The sequence below is a fragment of the Balaenoptera acutorostrata genome, chromosome 2, assembly GCF_949987535.1.
Source record: "Balaenoptera acutorostrata chromosome 2, mBalAcu1.1, whole genome shotgun sequence".
Lineage (NCBI taxonomy): Eukaryota > Metazoa > Chordata > Mammalia > Artiodactyla > Balaenopteridae > Balaenoptera > Balaenoptera acutorostrata.
This window is the reverse complement of record NC_080065.1, coordinates 118764337-118786375: the sequence shown is the minus strand read 5'-3', so window position 1 is coordinate 118786375 and position 22039 is coordinate 118764337. Positions and strand designations below refer to the sequence as shown.

The window sequence follows — 22039 nt, the reverse complement described above, 5'->3', positions numbered from 1 at the left end:
ATTGATGAAAGTGCAGGTGCTTCTGGTAGTATCAGTTTAAGATATTGTTAGATTCTTTTTCAGTTATAAAATACTTGAAAAGCAATTTTTTGTGTGTGTGTACCACTCAAAGAAAGATATAACAGAAGTTAAATCCTAAAGTATAAATAATTTTTCCTCCTCCTTCCTTCATGGAGAACCTGTGTGGCACTCCCACATACCTTTTATACTAACACAGAAGCTCACTGATTATTTGTTTAATGACATAAGAAGTTAGCTCACTTATAAAAAAAAAAAAAAGAAAATAATTCATCGGAAGGCAGTGCTTAATCCATAATGATTCTGAAGAATATCTGGCTCTGACCTAGTCCCCCAAACCACTACAATGTTAGTATTTTGAAATAATCACATCAAAAATAAATGTAGTATCTGTACCTCTCTATCTTGAATTATATAAATGCATAATTCAAGCTAAAAAAAATGAATTAGACACCTCCTTCCCTTCCTTTCTCTCCCTCCCTCTTCTCTCCTTCCTCCCTCCCTCCCTCACTCCTTTCTCCCTCTCCCCTCTCCCCTCTCTTTCACACACAAGTCCCAAATACATTAGATCTTTTCATAACATATTTAAAATAATAATAATAAATTAAACCCTCTTCTTAGAATAAAAGTGATGTCTTAATGAATGAAAAAGTAACTGCCTCAAGCTAGGAAAACAAGATTTTAAAAATAATGTCATTACTATGTATTTTTTATTGTTGACAAACTATGATGATTGTCATATGTGCAAACTTTAAAGACTTAGAAACAGAATTTTCTAATTTCAGTGGGTTTTGAACCTATTTCCTAAAAATATTAAACCACAACCTTTTAATTTATTTTCTTGAAAACCTGTTTTGTATCATTGAACATTGGAAATCTATTAGCTCAATTTCAACAGAAACCTTTGCATAATTAAGGTATAAGATTGAAATTTTGGTATCATGATTTAGTAAGTATAGCACTTCCATTTGTATAGCTGTGTCTTTGTGATGTCCAATGAAACCAAATATCAAGCCAGTTTTAGTGTCAGACCTTTGAAGCACTATATATTTTTTTGTGTGTGTAAGAAAAGTGTTGTCATTGATAAATATAATTTTTAAATTACTCTAGAATATTATTTTATCTGAGCCCTTTAAAATTTCAATATTTTGGTTTTACATAATATATACTAGTTAAATAATAATGCATACAATATACGTATTTGGGAGATACAAATGCAAAAATTTCTTAGTGGTGGGGGGTACATGATCAAAAAAGCGTGGCGACCAGTTTGTTTAAGCTGTTGTCATCTCCTATTTGTACCACTGCAGTTATCTCCTAACAAATATCTTTACTTCCATTCTAGATTTCTCAAAGCTGTTCTCTACTTAATAGCCAAGGTAATCATCACAATATGCAGATGTGCTTTTATAATTCTTCTGCTTAGTAAATTGCACACACACACAAATCTTTAATATGGTCTATAAAGTCTATAAACTATGTGATCTAGCCTCTCTGGTCCTGAGTCTAATTTCTTAACCCTCTTCCTTCTGTACTTTTTCCTCCCATGGGCTGCCTTTAAGTTCTTTATACTAGCTGTGCTCCTGTTCTTTCTTGCCTTTACACATGCTTTTCTCTCTACCCTAAACACTTACCTTTACCTTCGTTTCCCAGTTTACTTCCTACATAACCGTCAAATTTCATACTGAACAGTACCTACTCAGGGAAGCCTTTGTTCATTTTCCCGATCAGGGGTGTGTGTGTGTGTGTGTGTTTGTTTGTGTTTGTGCGTGTATGTATGTATCTGTATGTGTCTGTTTCGCGTGCTCACACACACACAATTGTAAGCTCTTTTATAATGCTGTGTAAGCATTTGCCCTTCATTGTACTTAACACAATTGCTATTTTACCTTGATTTGCATGAGTAGTTGCAAAGATATTCATTGACATTAAGCTCCATGAGGACAAGGCCCATGTCAGTTTTTGCTTAATTCTGTTTTTCCAGTACTTAGATATGTGAATGAATGTTTTATCAAGGAGTTTGGGTTTCATCCCTAGGAAAAACAAAGAGCCATTGGAGGCTCTGTGAAAAATAAGAGTAATGATGACATATACTAAGACTTGGGCTTTAGAAAGGTCAACTAGAGGCTATAGCTGAGTGAAGGAGAGAGAGACTAGAGCCAGGAAGATCCATTAGATGGCCATCGTAGATGAAGAAAGGTGAGGACCTAAAGTCTTTGCAGTGTAGATGGAGAGGAGAAGGTGTTGCATGTAGTAGATGGTCTGGAGACAGAATCCAGTCACATTGGTAACTAGCTGACTGACTATTGTCAGAGGTGAGGGGACGGAGTCAGAGATTACTTAAAAGCTTGGGCTATTCAACTTTTAGGCCATTTACTAGGTCAATGAGTATAAGACAATTAGCCTTTCAAGGGGGGTGGAGAATTCTTTTCATTTTTAATAAGAATCACAGGAGTGACCTCTTGGCCACTGCTATATTTAAAGAGTTTTTTAGAATAGCTTTATTGAGATATAATTCACATACCATGCAAATTATCCATTCAGAGTGTACAATTAAATGGTTTTGAGTATATTTATAGACATATGCAACCATTACAACAGTCAATTTTAGAACATTTTGGGAAATTCGTGGTGGTCCAGTGGTTAGGACTCTGCGCTTTCACTGCCAAGGGCTTGGGTTCAATCCCTGGTCGGGGAACTAAGATACCACAAGCTTCATGACACAGCCAAAAATAAACAAACAAATAAATAAATAATTTTTTAGAGCATTATCACCTCAAAAGGAAACTCCCTACTGTTTAGCTATCAACCTTTTCCCCTCTGTTCCCCTCCCAGTGCTACCCAACCACTAATCTGTTCTCTCTATAGATTTCCCTTTTCTGGACATTTCATGTAAATGGAATCATATCATATATGGTCTTTTACAACTGAATTCTTTCACTTGGCATAATGTTCAAGGTTCTTCCAAGTTGTAGTATGTATCAGTTCCTTCATTCTTTTTCATGGCCAAATAATATTCCATTGTATAGATGTATATCATTTTGTTTCTGAATTCATCAGCTGATGGACATTTGGATTGTTTTGAGCTTTTGGCTACTATGAATAATACTTCTGTAAACCTTTGTACGCAAGTTTTTGTGTGGACATATGTTTTTGTTTCACTCAGTTATACACCTGGGGGCAGAATTGCTGGGTCATATGGTAACTCTATGTTTAATCATCTGAGGAACTGCCAGAATGTTTTCCAAAGCAGCTAGCCGCACCATTTTGTATTTCCCATTAGGCTTTCAATTCTTCCACATTCTTGTCAACGCTTGTGATTATCTGTCTTTTTGATTCTAGTCATCCTAGTGAGTGTGAAGTGGTTATCTCATTGTGGGTTTGATTTGTATTTCCCCCCAGTGACAAATGATGTTGAACATCTTTTCATGTGCTTTCTGGCCATTTGTATATCTTTCTTGGAGAAATGTATAGTCAGATCCTTTGCCCACTTTTTCATTGGTTTACTTGACTTTTATCATTGAGTTGTAAGAGCTCCTTATATATTGTAGATACCAGTCTCTTATCAGATATATGATTTGCAAATATTTTCTCCCAATTTGTGTGTTGTCTTTTCACTTTTTTTTCTTAGAATATTTTTGTTTTTATTGGCATCATTATTATTTTATGGTAGTGTCTTTTCACTTTCTTGATGGTGTCCTTTGAAGCACAAAAGTTCTTAATATTGATGAAATCCAATTTACCTGTTTGTTTCTTTTGTGTGTTGTGCTTTTGGTGTCATGTAAGAATTCTTTGCCAAATCCAAGGTCATTAAGATTTGGGCACTACATTTTCTTCTAAGAGTTTTGTAGTTTTATCTCTTATCTCTTACATTTAGGTCTTTGATCCATTTCAAGTTAATTTTTTTAATATTGTCTGTGGTAAGCATCAGACTTCATTCTTTTGCATATGGCTGTTCACTTGTCCCAGAACCTTTTGTTGAAAAGAGAATTCTTTCCCTGTTGGATGGTCTTCACACCCTTGTTGAAAATCAGTTGACAGTTGATGTAGGTTTACAGTTTTTTTTAACACCAAAACTATATTTTAGCTTAGCTACTGTTTGGATTTCTCTTTCACAGATAATTCTGTCATGAAAGGAAGATTGTGCTTATTTTTAAGTAAGCTGTTAAGGATGTTAGGGATGTTTGTGTAATCTTAGTACTACATTGTGTACCACAGACTTAACCTAGGAAAATGCACAATTTGCACTTGTGAAACAGCTGTTCTGATCTTGAAAGTTGAGTTTGGAAAGTCATGTTTCTTTCATGGACAGTGACATTTTGGTTTTCTTTTCTTTTCTTTTTGGCTTTCTTTTTACGGATGCTTCCTGAATGCCAGGCACTGTGCTAGTATAGGGCTTACAAAGAAGTATATAAAATGAATATGGAAAATCTCTTCCTCAGTTTGCTAACTGTAAGATATTGGGAGCAGGGAGAGGAAGTAAAATGACATGAGAATAACATAGTAGGAGTTGCTAGTTCATAAAAGTGGTATATTTTGAGTCTATATAATTTGTACAGCTATTTTCACTCTAGTATATGGTTATTAGTATTACTTTTTTAAAAATAACATTTTCTTAAGACCAAGAATTAAATTAGGATATGAGTACCATGGATGCTGCTGAATAGAAATGAATGATAAAGAAAGACTTACATAGCTTGATGCTTTTTGTATTAAGCTCTGGGAAACTCTGTTACTGACCACAAAATTGCTGAGGCTGATCAGATGGAATCATTAAATTCTTTTGGTGTTTTTTTCTTTTATGCATTCTTAGGAACTCAACAGGATCTTTCATTGAATTAGCTGGAATTGAATAGTTTAATTTGAAGCATTTTTCTCTAATGAACCTTTTTCTCTTAAAGTCACTATATAATTTTATGTCCCTTTTTCTTAGGAGTCTCAGCAGTCCAATTTTGGCCCTGGAGAACAAAGTGAGTATTTTCTTCTTGGTTTTCAAATTAAGCTGTTTGTTGCACATTCATTTCTCATGGTCACATCATGTATTTCTTTAATAATTCTTTTGTATGTCTTATCTCAATTTTAAAAATTTTTTTGGCCACACCGCATGGCATGTAGGATCTTAGTTCCCCAACCAGTGATTGAACCTGCATCCCCTGAAGTGGGAGCGTGGAGTCTTAATCACTGGACCACCAGGGAAGTCCCGTATCCCAATATTTATGATCTGATGATCAGTAATGGATTGAACTGAATCTTGGCTTGAAAGATGAAGAATTAAAGATCATTGGAGATGAAAATTAACGATTTTTACTACGTATTTGAACTAATAGTTCAGAGTTCATGAATTCAATTTGATGGGCACCTCATAACCCCAAGAGCCATACTTCTGTCTTTCCATCTCCTTCATGAAGATACTGGGTTCTATTATGGTAAAACTCCAGGCAAGAAGGGGTCATTGTAGCTTACCATGGCTCTTCTCTTCCTGTATCTATATCTATTCTTCCTGGGTGTTTTTGGCTGGGAAGAAAGTCTGCTGTCTGCTACACAACCCTCCTCCACCTCCACTCTCTTGGCCTCTCAAAAGAACTTGAGGGGAAGATAGCCTTGGGGAATTCAAGTGTGATTTAAAGAGTTGATGGCTGTGTGAATTGGTAGTGGTAAGGTCAGGAACCTTGCAAATATCTGGGCTTCACCATAAAGCTCTCTAACAAAACAAATGTTCTTTTGCCAAGAGCATTAACTTTTCAGATAGATTTACTCTGGTAATAAGCTATTTTGGGAGATTAATATGTGGAGCATTTTAATCATTAGTTGTCTTTAGTGATCTTAAAGCAGAGACAAAACTAGAAGAATATCCATTTTAAGGTTAACAAACTTTTTATGTATCTATTTCTTCGTTCTGCCTTAAAGCTGCAGTTACAGGAAAAAAAGGACCCAACATTGTTGAAAAGCAGTAAATAGCTAGCTGTAGGCCAGAAAGTTTACATTTTCTCTTAAAATCTTTTAAGAATGTCTCATCCTTACTTCTCCCCTTCCCCCATTCTCCCTCCCCAAAGCTCCCTATTGGCAACCGGGCTCATAAGCTGCACCTACTCTTTATTACCTGTATTTTTCACTTAATTTATTTTAGAACTGTTTTTATATCAGTATAAAGCTCTAGTTCATTATTTTTAAAAACAAAATTGTGTTATATTGTTGAAAGTATCGTAATTTGTTTATCTAGTCCCCTGTAGATGGACACTGGTTTCCAGTTTTTGCTGTTGCAAACCATACTATAATAAACTGTGTGTGTGTGTCTGTGTGTCTGTGTGTGTCTGTGTGTTTATGTATTCCTCTAGATACACCTGTAAGGTAAATTCCTTTCCTTATAATTGCTAGGTCAGTGGATATGTGCATTTACAGTATTGGTAAGATAATATTATCAGATTGCCCTCCAGAAAGATTGTATGAGTTTATAGCCCTACAAATAACATATGAATATGCCTATTTCCACCAGTATTTCATATTATTGCATTTTAAGGTGTTACCAACTTGATGGATGAAGAATTTTATCCCAATTTTTTGATTTATATTTCTTTGAGGTTATATTGATAGATATTTTAAAATATAAGTAGCCATACTATAGTTGCTGATTTCTGCATTCTTTTTGTTCCAGAAAGATATAATCCTTCTTCTAAAACTTCCAATGGGCACCAGTCTAAATCGTAAGTTTATTGCTTAGTAAGTTTAATGTTTGTCTTTTTTGCTAAAAGTCTAACTGTGGTATCAATATTTAGAACAACACTTAGAAATATGTACTTAATCTTTTAAGGTGGGGTAGGCAAACTTTTATGTAAAGGGCCAGATAGTGAAATAGTTTAGGCTTTAGGGGTCAAATGGTTTCTGTATCAACTACTCAGTTCTGCAGTTGTAGCATGAAAGCAGCCATAGACTATGGGTGTGGCTATGTTCCAATAAAACTTTCTTTACAAAATAGGTCTAGATTTCGCTTGTGGACCATAGTTTGCCTACCCCTGCTCTGCAATTGCACTTTTTTCTCATCTTTCAGAAGTGTGTGTGTTGATAGTTCGTTTTTAATAAAAAAAAAACACATGAAAAAATATAGGATTCTTCTTAGTAAGCCCTCCATTTGGCCACTAAGTGTAGAATATGAAAGCAACATAGTTCATACTGTCTAAGTTTTCCTACTTTTATTTTGTAGGTAGACCCAGGAATATATTGGGTTGGCCAAAAAGTTCGTTCGGGTTTTTCCATAACATCTTATGAAAAACCTGAATGAACTTTTTGGCCAACCCAATAAATCAAAATATGATAGGGTGGTATATTGGATGATAATAAATTCCGAGCTTAAAGAATGAACTAACTACTGAATTCCTGAGACCACAAGTTAACCCAGTGATTAAAACAAAATTCTAAAGAAAACTGGCCACAGTGCTAGCTTTATACCATAACCACAGTCTATACTGATAACCTCAGCCTCTTCAGCTAAACATAGTGGGAACTGAGAATGAAAATATATGAATGCAAGCAGTTTAGCCTCACTGCTGAAGAATTCAAATTATGTAAATTCCTATTTATCATATTTATTCATGGGCAGAACACTGATGGGAGCTTACCATGTATGTGCATATCACTTTGGTTGCTGACAGAAAAAAAGCATGAAGGACCTTGAGCGGTCTGGTAAAAGCTTTGACGTATTCACATGTGTAAACAGGTTCATTGAGCTGCCATTATTAAAGCGTAAGGGCTGAGAGAATTCAGAGTAAGTACATTTCTTTACAGGAAATCAGTCATAAAGATGCACTAAGCCCTTTTCCAAAAGAAAAAACTCTTTTTCTCTGTCCCACTTAATTGGTCATCCTAAGAACACTTTTCGTGTAATCATGTGGTTACTTTGTTTCAAGGTGATCTTTTATGTGATACTCTGAATTTGGGATCAGATTTAGAAACTCAGGTTAAGCTTTGAAGGGAGAGTATAAGTAGTTGTTGGAGTGAAAGAAGATTTCCTTTCCCCTGATTGGAGACTGTCATGAAATTTTAAGAAGAAAGGTAAATGGAGCTAGTGGTAATGAGAAATTAAACATTTTCTAGTTGTAGTTCTTCCTAAGCTTTGTATTAATTTTTCCTTTCTTGTAAAAAGGCAAGGAGTGTTTTGTGGTTCATTACTCAGTTTTTAATTTTGATTTTGATTTTATGGCCTTAAGGAAAATTTAAATCTGTAATTTTACTTTCAAACACTAATTCCAGAAACTATCAACTTACAGTATTTATTTGTGTTTTTTTGATCAAGGAAGATTTGGAGATTGGAGTTTATTTTTAATTTATCCATGGTTATGTCTCTTGTATAACCAAGGTTCTTACCCAGAATTGTTACATCTGAAAGGATCAGTCGTCTTTCATAGCAAAGCATTTATGAACTAGAACTTTGACTGTGTGTTCTGGTTTTCACAATCGCCCAAGTGTACATATCTCTTCATGAAACACTGGGGACAGTGAAAGAGAATTGCTGATGCTTTCATTTTATCTTCCTTCCTTTTAGGAGTTATATTTCTCTAGTGGACTGTTGGGTATGCGTATGGTCATTTGTTTTAATAATGAAAGAGTTTATGTATATGCAATTAGAGAAAAGCTAGAGATAACATAAGTGAGTATAAGAGTTTGTGGAAGGTAGCTTTTGTTTAATTAGAAAAGAAAGATGAATATTGTACTTATGGAAAAGTGAGCTTCCAAAACTGTTAAATTCCACCTTTCTTAATTTTTTACTCTAGATGTGCACCAAACCAGATAGAGTAAGACTTACTTGTTGTTTTCTTTATTTTTCAAGTAAATCTTTGGCTACCACAGTGATTATTCCTAGAATTATTGGTAGATATTTAATACTCTGGTATGCCATGATGAAGTTCCAAAAATAATAATCCTTTCTGCCTTTTCCTTTTAGTATGTTAAAAGATGACTTAAAACTAAGCAGCAGTGAAGACAGTGATGGGGAACAGGTATGTCTACTACTATATAATTTTGCCAGTTTCATACAGTGTTTTCATTGTATTTTATAAGAATTATAATTGAATAATACATTTATGATTCAGTTATTTAAAATAAGTTCCTTCCTGCTGTCTGACACTAGAATGTTATAGTTTTCCGCTTTGTTTTTAAACCTCCATTTTTTTCTTATTTAAAAAAAACTGGCTTTTTCTTAATACTTATCATATATCAGAATATACTCGTGAAGCATGAGATTGTTGACAAGAAGAACTAGTAACACAGCTTTTAATCTTATCCTGGCAATTATTCTTTAGGTAAAAAACAGTATTTTTGTAAGTGTTAAGTGACCATTGATGCATACATTAGAGAAGCCAGTTTTTCTATTAAGATTTCAGATATTGTTCACATCAAGCAGATAGAGTACTATTTATTCATTCACAGATTTCCTCTCATGTTTTAATTTTAGGATTGTGATAAGACAATGCCAAGGAGTACACCTGGAAGGTAGGCATCCTTTTATTTCTTGTTTTATTTAGAGTGGAAGGGTCAATCTGATAACAGTGTAGTGATAGAGTAATTGACCTTATAAAGTAAATACTATCGATTGTGATGGTGGTTTTACAACTCTGTAAATTAACTAAAAATCATTGGATTGTATACTTAAAATGGGTGAATTTTATGGTGTGTAATTTACACCACAGTAAAACTGGTTTTTAAAGGTAAGTACTAATGGCTGAGCCGCGTTTCAGATATTTTTTAAGGAAGTATTTATTTCATTTATAATGAAGTTCTAGATTCATAGAATTGTAAAAGCTTAACAAATAGTAAACATTTTAAATAAAGTTCATTGTCAGATTTGAATGCTTACCTGTTGTCCCTCTTTAAAAAAAAAGCTTTTGGTCATTTATATGTTTTATCTCTTTTAGTAACTCTGAACCTTCACACCATAATAGTGAAGGGGCAGATAACTCCAGGGATGATTCTAGCAGCCACAGTGGATCTGAAAGCAGCTCTGGATCTGACTCAGAGAGTGAAAGTAGTTCCAGTGACAGTGAGGCAAATGAGCCATCCCAGAGTGCATCTCCTGAGGTGAGAAGGGGGCAAGGGGATGCCTTCCATAGGCCCTCTGAAGGCCCCTGGTGATGGCCAGTTAAGACGAGTTTCAAATATAAAACTGAAGAAAAGAAGATTCCATATTCTGACAAAAAGAAACTGAACTGTGTATCTTGGAGGAAATTTAGATACTTCAGTGTCCTTGTTATGGGAACATATTTGGTCTAGATTAGGGAACATTTGCGGTCATATTTCAGGTCACTAAAATATTGGATTTATTTACTTTGGGTTTTGTTTCAACCTGGTAATTCATGTTATTTAGTTATGGTGAAAAAAAAGTCTTAAATAGTATAAATTCACTGTAGGTTGATAAAATGTTGTTAAAAATCTCTATGGTACCTACATCATTTGTTTACTTTCTGGAATTAAATGTACTGTATGGTCATTTGGATTCCTGACAGGGATATTCAGTAATTAAAGGCTATATATAACATTAAGCTTATCTTCTCATTCAAGTGATTAAAGCTATTAGTATTTTTAGCCTTTTGCTTTGGTTCAGTCAGAACAATGAAAAACAAATGCCTTTGTGGCATTAGGCATTATGTTTTTCCCTCTTCCTTGAGATTTTAAAGGAAGGAGAAAGTTTCAGTACTGAAAAAGCATACTTCTTTCTCTGTTTTTCAGCCTGAACCACCTCCCACAAACAAATGGCAACTTGATAATTGGCTGAATAAAGTGAACCCACATAAAGTGTCACCAGCTTCTTCTGTGGACAGTAATATCCCATCATCTCAAGGCTATAAAAAGGAAGGCCGAGAACAGGGCACAGGGAATAGCTATACTGATCCAGGTGGTCCTAAAGAAACAAGTTCTGCTACTCCTGGACGAGACTCCAAAACTGTCCAAAAGGGATCAGAGAGTGGGCGTGGGAGGCAGAAGTCTCCTGCACAGAGTGACAGCACAGCACAGAGGAGAACTGTAGGCAAAAAACAACCCAAAAAGACTGAGAAGGCAGCTGCTGAAGAGCCCCGCGGAGGCCTGAAGATAGAGAGTGAAACCCCTGTAGACATGGCTACCAGCATGCCCTCCAGCAGACACAAAGCAGCTACCAAAGGCTCAAGGAAACCCAATATAAAAAAGGAGTCCAAATCTTCCCCTCGACCTTCAGCAGAGAAAAAGAAATACAAGTCAACAAGTAAATCTTCCCAGAAGTCAAGGGAAATCATAGAAACAGATACCTCATCCTCAGACTCAGATGAAAGCGAGAGCCTTCCTCCTTCCTCACAAACTCCTAAGTACCCTGAGAGTAATAGGACTCCCGTTAAGCCCTCCTCAGTGGAGGAAGAAGATAGCTTTTTTCGGCAACGAATGTTCTCTCCTATGGAAGAGAAGGAACTTCTTTCACCCCTCAGTGAGCCTGATGACAGGTATCCACTTATTGTGAAGATTGACCTGAATCTCTTGACTAGAATACCAGGAAAGCCTTACAAAGAAACAGAGACACCCAAGGGGGAAAAGAAAAATGTTCCAGAAAAGCACACAAGAGAGGCTCAGAAACAAGCCTCAGAAAAAGTTTCCAACAAAGGCAAAAGGAAACATAAGGTTTGTAAAGGGTTTTTGTTGTTGTTGTTGTTTTTTGAACATCAGCATCTAGAATGCAATGGAAATCTCAGTAAGCCAAAAAATAGCTAGTTGAGTCAGCTATGAGGGAAAATAGAGATGAGCCTAAAGCCTCAAAGAAGCTACAGACACAAGAGTCCCTTGAAGACCACTGTGCCTCTTCCTGTCTCCTTTAGTAAAGAATTATAGTTTCTAATCAAATAAGAAATGAGCCAGTGCTTCTGTTCATGATGTGTGCTGGCCAGTATAGAGGTGAGAGTGAAGCAGAGATTGCAAACTGGCCTTCACAGCAATCTTAAAATTTTGGTTTTCAGTGTCTTTAGTTGGGATTATTTACTCTTCAGGTTGTCACAGTCCCGAACACTTTTTTCTCTCGTATACCCAGACCAAATCACACTTTTTAAATTACTAATTCCAGCTAGTGAATTGACTCACCAATTTTAACATGTCCTTAAGAATTTCACCAATCCATTGTACATAGCTATGCCGTAGCTTTTTTACCTTTCAAACGCCCATTTCTGCAAGTTCAGAACTAAAAACATCTGCTGACACATTGCCAGCTCTCATCCCTAAATGCTTCCAAGATAATTTGGGTTTAGAGACAAAGCTTGGTATATATTTTAAGGTCAGCTTTTTTTAGACCCAGGAAATGTGAAAACTCATGGATATCTGTGATTGGAGGATAATAGACACATAATGAAAAGAGCTGAAAAACTTACCTATATAGATAGAGATTCTTTGGAAAAAACAGCTTGATCTTTCAGCTCTAGTGAGACATGTTTACAGGAGAGTATATTTTAATAATCTGTATTGAAGAATAATATAATTTCCCCTGATACATATGTGTGAATATGATTGTAGAAGACTGAAAACATGAGCAGGTGGACAGAATAGATACCAGAATGGCTGTGCCAGGTGGACTCAGAACAAAACTCCAATCCCAGTTGACCTTGAGAATCTCATGTAGGAGGATAGGAAGAATATAGCATTTTCTTAAAATGAAGTGAGCCAGAGGTTTGTCCTCTCTTTTTTTCTTAAAACCACAGTACTGTGTGCTGCTGCTGATGTGTATTTGGACAAACGAGAATAATACTTCTTTTTTATTTGCACCTTCAGAAGTTGAAGATTTTTTAAAAGTTGAATTTCTAGAAAACTGAAGCTTACTACTTTCAGTGCTATAGCTAACGAGCTTCCATTATTTTAGTAAAGGGATGTTTTATTCAACTAGTAAGCTGTTTAGAGCTGCTAGACTCTAGAGCCCGCAGCCTCAGATTGCTGGACTTGGTTATGGGATTTAATTAATAGAATTACATGAATAAGAGCTTGTATATGATAGTTCTGCTCTTTAAAAAACTAAGGTGTTTCTTACGGAATAAAAAAAATGGTCCTTTTGTCTTTAAAAGATACTACATGTTCTTGTAAAATTTTCAAACATTTAAAATATAATATAGAAAGTGAGTCTTTTTTACTCTTTTGTTTAAAATTTTACAATATATATAACTTACAATAAAAAATCCCCTTCCTCTAAAAGAAGTGGCCCATATCTCCTTCCCTCCCCATCTCACTGGCATATATTCCTCACAGGTTTTTTATATTAATACCTACAAGTCAAATTTTGATTTTATAAAATGTATGTATATCACCAGGAAACTGGGTGATGATCCCGCATCTTGTGGGATCTTAGTTCCCTGACCAGGGATCGAACCCGGGCCCCGGCAGTAAAAGCGCCGAGTCCTAACCACTAGACCGCCAGGGAATTCCCAGTGATGATTTTTGAGATTTGCTGCTTTGGTAAAATTAAGTGTCAGGGGCAGTTCCTGAAGATAAAGCAGATAGTACTGAGGAGAGACCCAGCCAAGGATAATGAAGAACGTGGGTTCCTTTTTCTCATGTTTTCACATGTCCAACTTTAATCATTTGTGTATGGGAACAAATTCTTTTGTTACGGCAGAAAGTTTGCAATATTCGTGCCCTGATATTTAAGTCAATAGGAAATCTTAAATTCATCAAGCAAGTAGCTTGGGGATTATAGACAGGCCCATAGCTTTTGTTTCACCAAAAAAGTTTTTCAAAAATCATTAGGCTTGACTATAAGCAAAAAGATGGACAGTAACGAGTATTGATGAAGATATGGAGAACTGCAGTGCTGGTGGGAATGTAAAATGATGTAGCAACTTTGGAACATAGCTTAGCAGTTCCTCACAAAGTAAATATGTAGTATTACCTTATGACCCAGCAATTGCACTCATAGGTATATACCCGAGAACAGTGAAAACATGTCCATACAAAAACCTGTACTTGAAAAGTAGAAACAACTCATTTGATGAATGGATAAATAAAATGTGGTATATGCATACCACCATATATTCAGCCATAAAAAGAAATAAAGTACTGACAAATCTTACAACGTAGATGAACCTTAAAAATATTATGCTAAGTGAAGGGAGCCAGACACAAAGGCCACACATATTGTATGATTACACTTTATGAAATGTGTAGAATAGGCAAATCCATAAAGACAAAATGTGTAAATTAGTGATTGCCAGATCTGGGGGTGGAGGGAATGGGGAGTGACTGCCAATGGAGAACAGGGTGCTTTTTGAGATAATGAAAATATCGTAAAATTGATTGTGGTGATGGTTGTACAACTTTGTGAATATGCTAAAAGCCATTGAATTGTATACTTTTAAAGGGAATTTTATGGTATGTGAATTATATCTTAATTATAATCTCATCCCCAGCCCTCCCCAAATCATTAGCAAGATGCCACTAAAAGACTATTGGAGCATTTCAGCTCTTCTTATCTAAAATAGGAGGCTCCTTCTCAGACTTAAAACCTAATTTATTGAGCATCATTTAAATGAATTCTTTCACTTCACATTTATCTTCTTTCTGAAGTTTATCAGAGATAAACTGTTTGAGGGTAACTAGTACTGGAAACTGAAATTTGATGAATAGAAATCAAACCTAGCTGCTTTTTTTCTATTTTTCATGCAGAATGAAGATGATAACAGAGCCAATGAGAGCAAGAAACCCAAAACGGAAGACAAGAATTCGGCAGGCCACAAGCCATCCAGCAACAAAGAGTACGTTTGCAAAACATGTTACATGTGTGTCAATCTGTTATTTGCTATTGGGTACTTTCTAACATGCTCTTAGAATGTTCCTTTTAGTAAGTGTATGTCATACACATCTATACACAGTCATATACCAAATAGTGGGAGGTTTTGCTTTTAGCTAATTGGGATGAAAAGCAATTAAGATTCAGTCACATCTTCCTCTCTGCTTTTTTTAGTGGAATAGGAGGTATTTATAGGATAAGAAAGTAAAGCTTTACCACTTTCAGGCTCGGTGACAAGCTTAGGTATAACTTGCAGGATGCTTATGAGCATTAATATCATCATTCACCATTCATCTTTTTGTTAATTTATTCAACCACTATTTATTGAATACTTGTGTGGCAGGCCAAGGTTTAGGCACTGGGTATACAACCATGATGGGGGGAAACACCAGACAAGATGTCTGCCCTCATGAAATTTACAGTTTTATTTTGTTTTGCAGAAATCATGTGTTCTAGTAATCAAATAGGGAAAAACAAATTTGTCTTGAAAGCAGGCAAAGTCAAGTGGAAAAAATCCATCACTCCTGTATGACCGTGTGGAGAAATGAGGGCATTTGTTTGGTTTGGCAGGTCATCTAAACAGAGTGCTGCTAAAGAAAAAGATTTGTTGCCTTCTCCTGCTGGGCCTGTTCCTTCAAAAGATCCAAAAACAGAGCATGGCTCTCGGAAGAGGACTATTAGTCAGTCTTCTTCCTTAAAGTCAAGTAATAATAGCAACAAGGAAAATAGCGGCAGCAGCAAAAACAGTTCCTCCACGTCAAAGCAGAAGAGGACTGAAGGGAAGACTTCCAGTAGCTCTAAGGAGGTCAAGGTAAGGCACCGGGGGCTTGAGCCTTTTGAAAAAAATCTCCTTGCCATGTGACTTCTCCAAGGTGACACTGTGCTTTGAAAATTTTGTAAACATCTTAATTTTATAGACCTGTGCATTTTTATTCTCAAAATGTCATAATCTTGTTAATAAACTTGTGCAGTGATCTGAGACCATGCATGGAATGAAGTCATCTGGCCAGATGCATATTAGTTAGGACAGAAACCCATAATTGGAAAAGTTGGTTATGGAAAAACAATTGATTATGATCAAATTTATAAATAGCTCCAGTTGTTCTGATTGGGTTCTTATCTATGGTTTTAAATGGACTTTAGATTTTTTAGAACTAGCTTTTACAAGCAAGTTATACTACTTATAAAGTGATAAAGCAACCATTTGGCTTCATGAAGAAAAAAATATTTCTTTAGCTGAGCTACCACTGGAATTATTTCTAGAGCATGATCATAATGTAGGGGAATACTGTTAATGTTTGTGGGTATGTAATTAGATCAAAGAAGCTTTTTCAAGGCTATACTTTAGGCTCTCACCCTGAATTTGTTTACCAGGTTATTTGTATTGCTTTCTAAAGTGTTCTGATCAGGAGCAAACTTCCTGACAAAATTAAGAAAATACCTAGATTTTTAAGTATATAATTTACTGAATTATTTGTGACTTAAATAAACAAAGACTTCAGAGTTGAAAAAAATTGACTGTTAAAGGCAGTTAGTTGTGCTTATTAAATGTGGTAATTAAATCTTTTAAATTTTGAGGTAATTTAAATTGTGAACATCTCAATTGAGATATACAGAAGACTTTTTCTCCTGCTGGACCCCCGAGAGTTAGTCCTAGTGCCCTCGAGGAACCTGTTCTGTTGGCCTCTTTCACTGTCCCAGTTCTCTGTCCACCTCCTGACTGGCTCTTTCTCCATTTCCCATCCTGGAACTGTAGGATTTCAGGCCTGTGTGCTTCTTTCTTTAAATCTCTTCTCTCTCTCTCTCTCTCTCTCTCTCTCTGTCTCTGTCTCTCTCTCTCTCTTTAAGTGCACTCATTAAGTGAGCTCACCTGCTCATTTGGCTTCTGTTAGCTCATAGGTAACACTCTCTGTGTCTCTTCCTTATTGGTTTGTCAGGTTCTTGAAAGCAGGGATTTGTATCTTACTTGTTTTGTGTTTTATCCAGTGCTTAACTTACTGGATAATGAGGAAACATTTGGATCAGATGTAGTTATTTGGTATTTTGTTGTTATCAACAAAATATAAAATGCATTGGCCCTGACCCCTTTGATTTCAAGATCTTGTGGCACTTAACAGTTGTTAAAATTGTTAATGTTAGTCTTGGCAGTTCCAGTTTAGGCAATTATATATGGGTTTATTAAAGAAAATTCTATAACTAACTTAGAAAATATGCTCTTTCCCATATCAACTAAAGAAAAATTAGATAACGTGAAAAACCAAAATTACATATAATTTTTATTTTGTTTTTCTAGATATTTGCTGATATCAAATTTTTGAAATATGTTGGCATAAATTTTGTTCATTATAGTCTCTTATGTTTTTAATATCTATAATATTGCTACTTATGATCCTCTTTCATTTTTAGTATTAGTTTTCTGTGCCATCTTTCTCTTTTCCTTGATCAGTCTCATTAGAGCCTTATCACTTTTACTTGTCTTTTCAAAAAAACAACCTGTCTTTGTCTTTATTCTCTGTAGTTTATTTTTGTTTTCTGTTTCATTAACTTACATGCTTTATAATTTCCTTTTAATTTCTTTTTGTTTTGCTGCTCTGTTTATTAACTTTTAAAGATTGATACCTAGCTCAAGTTTTTTTAAATTAATTTTAAGTCCTTTTTCTCTAATATTCTAATATAAGCAGTTAGACTATATATTTTCCTCTAAATACTGCTTTAGCTGCATCTTCAAGATTTGGTATATAATATTTTTATAACTCAGTTTAAAAGTGATTTTAATTTCCTTTCTGATTTCATCTTGGATCCAAGAGTTATTTAAACGTGTTACTCACTTTCCAAACATAGAGATTTTCTAGTTGTCTTTTGGTTAGTACTTCTACCTTAGTTGCAATGGGGCTGGAAAGTGATCTCCGTGTAGCAATCTTTTGATATTTGTTAAGAGTTGCTTTATAAAAGAGCATAGTATATGGTAGATTTTTGTAATGTTCTATATTTGTTTGAAAAGACTGTGTCTTCCACATGAATTGGGGACAGGGAGCTATATAATTCAGTTAGATTAATCATGTTTTCACACCTTCTGTATGCTGACTGATATTTTGTCAGTTTGTCCTATTGCTCACTGAGAGAAGTTCTTCCAGTTTTTTTTAAATTGAGATATAGTTGATATATAACATTATATTAGTTTCAGGTGTACAACATGATGATTACGTATATGTATATATTGCAAAACAATCACCACAGTAAAACTAGTTAGCATCTCTTACCACACGTGGTAATTTTTTTTTATTTTCAGAAACTTCAGTTTTCCATCAATAAACTTAAACTTAGGCACTTGTAGATCTGTTTATAAAACAGAGGGAAAGCTGTCCAAGTAATGTTAGATTGCAACAGTATTTAGGAAGCCATTTCATAAACATGCAGACTGTGTAAAGAGCTTAGCATTTTCTCAAATCACAGGGCTTTTATTTTCATTCTTTTTTTTTTTTAAACATCTTTTTTTTTTTTTTAAACATCTTTATTGGAGTATAATTGCTTTACAATGGTGTGTTAGTTTCTGCTTTATAACAAAGTGAATCAGTTATACATATGCATATGTTCCCATATCTCTTCCCTCTTGCATCTCCCTCCCTCCCACCCTCCCTATCCCACCCCTCTAGGTGGTCACAAAGCACCGAGCTGATCTCCCTGTGCTATGCGGCTGCTTCCCACTAGCTATCTATTTTACATTTCGTAGTGTATATATGTCTATGCCACTCTCTCACCCTGTCACATCTTACCCCTCCCCCTCCCCATATCCTCAAGTCCATTCTCTAGTAGGTCTGTGTCTTTATTCCCGTCTTGCCACTAGGTTCTTCATGACCTTTATTTTCCCTTAGATTCCATATATATGTGTTAGCATACTGTATTTGTTTTTCTCTTTCTGACTTACTTCACTCTGTATGACAGACTCTAACTCCATCCACCTCATTACAAATACCTCCATTTCATTTCTTTTTATGGCTGAGTAATATTCCATTGTATATATGTGCCACATCTTCTTTATCCATTCGTCCGATGAAGGAAGCTGTAATGGGTGGAACTGAAGCACTCTTTTACAAGAAAAGAAAAAAAAAGTGGTTACATGGTTTTTTTAAAATAGATTTTAAGCAGAAGTAATAAAATATATATTATTGTGTCATAGGGCTGGATGGGGAAGCAGTTGGGAGGACAGGGTCATAGCCATTGCATAGAGGTCTGTTGATAGGAGACAGGATGGACATGTTGATAGGAGGCAGAATAAAATTTAAGAAAGTGTCCAGGCTCTTTTTTTGGCTGCTCTGGGTCTTCGTCGCAGCACTCGAGCTCAGTAGTTGCAGAATGTGGGATCTTAGTTCCCTGACCAGGGATCAAACCCGGGCCCCCTGCATTGGGAGCATGGAGTCTTAGCCACTGGACCACCAGGGAAGTCCCTGTCCAGGCTTTTGAAATCTGACAGATCTGGACTTAAAGCCCAATTTCCAGGAATACTGCTTAAAAGCTGTTTGAACTTGGACGAGTTACTCAGCCTCCTTGAGACTACTTTTTATTCTATCCTAATAGCAGTACCTATTTCATAGGGTTGTTGAAGGATTAAAGATTGTGCTAAGTACTTGGTTAACTGAGTGCCTAGTAAGTAGTAGGCACATAGTAGATGTTAGATATTATTGTTGTTTTCATCGACCAGTTATTACCAGTAAATTTTGTCTTAAGTAGTACTGCTATATTGATAATAGGTTTGTGTCTTCCTTATGTTTTTACAAGTGCCAGGGTCAGTGCCTGGCACATAGTAGACCCCTGATATTAGAAAGAATATTTTTGGTTATATAAAATGGGCTCATTCCATAAAAAGGACATTTACATTCTGAAATTTTAATATTTTATAATAAGGAAATTAATTACCAAAGACAATGGAATTTTGTTTGCTTTTTAACCACTGGCTCAAATACTTTTAGTTTAATTTTAATCTCACAATTTTCAACATAGTTATATATATTTTTTTGGTCAGGAAAAGGCTCCAAATAGCTCTTCTAACTGTCCTCCATCTACACCAACTCCTGATGCTTCTAAGCCTCGGAGAACGAAGCTTGCCTTTGACGACAGGTGAGATAAATATGATTTTTTATGCATTCAAGAAATCATTCCAGTCAGCATATAAAAAACTCATTTTAATTTCTGTCAGTAACCAGAAGAATTGATTGTGTTGTGATCACAGAATATTCAGATTTTAATTTGAAAGGCACCTAGTAGTCCAAGTATTGCTCCTTTAACTTATTAACTCCATGATTCTCATGGGGAATGTGAATAATGTACCTTCCAGTAGAATCTTACTGCTGCTGACTTTACTGTTTAAAATAAGGGCTTTCTTAAATAAGTAAGAGCAATGTTGGTTTTTTTCCCCTCCATTTTGATAAAAGGTTATTTTTCATACCCACATTTTGTTTACTCTCAATCTTTCAAACAACTTGGGTAAGTTAGCATTTAATACTAGGGAGTTTGATTTCTGTTTTCCTAGTAGAAAATTTGCCAAGTTGGCCAAAATGATTTATGCTCTTAACCCAATATAAACATTCATCAGAAAAAACTGAATTGAATGTTTAGTAATAGTTCATTTTCTTTACTTGAGGACATGAAAACTGAGGAATATTAGAGACTAAAGTGAACTAGTATTATGAAAATATTTACCATTTTACTTATAATAAAAATTTACATTGCAGAAATTATTCAGCAGACCATTATTTACAAGAAGCAAAAAAGCTAAAGCACAATGCAGATGCATTGGTATGTAAATATTCTTCTCACATTTATATATTTAATCAAATTAACTTAAATCTTCATTTGTTCTCATAGTACATCAGTGTGGCTCTCATTTACCTTTATTCTCCTTTCTTCAGTCTGATAGGTTTGAGAAAGCTGTATACTATCTTGATGCTGTGGTATCTTTCATTGAATGTGGGAATGCATTAGAGAAAAATGCTCAGGAATCCAAATCCCCATTCCTTATGTATTCAGAGACGGTGGAGCTCATCAAGTAAGTGGGAAGACTTGCCACATCACTGGCAATAATATTTCTCTGGTCCTTCTAGGAAAAGACTAATATAATTATATACAGTAAAGCTAAAGAGGATCCTTAGTCCTTTATTGTCCTTGGATAAGGAGAACTAGACACTTCAGTGCAGCAGTCTCCAACCTTTTTGGCACCAAGGACTGGTTTTGTGAAAGACAATTTTTCCACAGACCGGGGGTGGGAGATGGTTTTGGGATGATTCAAGCGCATTACATTTATTGTGTACTTTATTTCTATTATTATTACATTGTAATATATAATGAAATAATTATGGAACTCATCATAATGCAGAATCAGTGGGAGCCCTGAGCTTGTTTTCCTACAACTAGATGGTCCCATCTGGGAGTGATGGGAGACAGTGACACCCAAAGTGTGTTGCTTATGTCCAGTCTACTCTGTAAGATACAGCTTAATTGTCACTTGCCACTCACTGATAGGGTTTTGATATGAGTATGCAAGCAATTGATTTATTATGGTCTCTGTGCAGTCAAACCTCTCTGCTAATGATAATCTGTATTTCCAGCCACTCCCCAGCGCTAGCATCACTGCCTCAGCTCTACCTCAGTTCGTTAGGCATTAGATTCTCATAAGGAGCACACAACCTAGATCCCGCATATGCGTAGTTCACAGTAGGGTTCATGCTCCTATGAGAATCTAATGCCGCTGCTGATCTGACAGGAGGAGGAGCTCAGGTGGTAATGCGAATTATGGGGAGCAGCTGTAAATACAGATGAAGCTTCGCTCGCTCGCCCACTGCTCACCTCCTGCTGTGCTGCCCAGTTCCTAACAGGCCACAGATCAGTACCAGTCCGTGGCCCGGGGGTTGGGGACCTCTGCTTTAGTGGGTATTTTTGCCTTTATTTAGGTTTGATTCTAATGTTTAGAGGACTAAAGAGGTCATAAGACAGATGAAGTATTATATTTTGTGTCATTTGTTTCTTATATTATCTCACAGATACACCATGAAGCTAAAGAATTACTTGGCACCAGATGCTACAGCTGCAGATAAAAGACTCACAGTACTTTGGTAAGTGTTGTGTGTTTTAGCCTCTGCTAGATGACAAAGCAGTTTCATAATGAATTGTGCTATGTTCTTCTGAAAGTTATCCTTGAATCTTCCTTCCATAACTCAGTCATAAATCTGTTCTTGATGGGTAAAGTAGAAAGTA

General features: G+C 35.6%; 1 protein-coding gene and 1 non-coding gene across 6 annotated transcripts in view; one reads left to right on the top strand and one right to left on the bottom strand.

The window, feature by feature from the left end:
• AFF4 (ALF transcription elongation factor 4) overlaps nt 1-22039 on the top strand; it is a 96864-nt gene that overhangs the window by 55989 nt on the left and 18836 nt on the right. For all 5 annotated transcript variants that reach the window (XM_028168097.2, XM_057538839.1, XM_057538833.1 and 2 more), the window contains 12 exons: nt 4952-4988; nt 6671-6719; nt 8954-9008; nt 9464-9501; nt 9924-10086; nt 10735-11652; nt 14668-14756; nt 15362-15602; nt 19812-19906; nt 20521-20584; nt 20698-20834; nt 21826-21897. In XM_028168097.2, the coding sequence (XP_028023898.2) occupies nt 4952-4988; nt 6671-6719; nt 8954-9008; nt 9464-9501; nt 9924-10086; nt 10735-11652; nt 14668-14756; nt 15362-15602; nt 19812-19906; nt 20521-20584; nt 20698-20834; nt 21826-21897 (1958 nt within the window). The remainder of the gene's footprint in view (nt 1-4951; nt 4989-6670; nt 6720-8953; nt 9009-9463; nt 9502-9923; nt 10087-10734; nt 11653-14667; nt 14757-15361; nt 15603-19811; nt 19907-20520; nt 20585-20697; nt 20835-21825; nt 21898-22039) is intronic.
• TRNAK-UUU (transfer RNA lysine (anticodon UUU)) lies at nt 13355-13426 on the bottom strand. Its single transcript has one exon. It is a non-coding gene; the product is annotated as a tRNA-Lys (tRNA).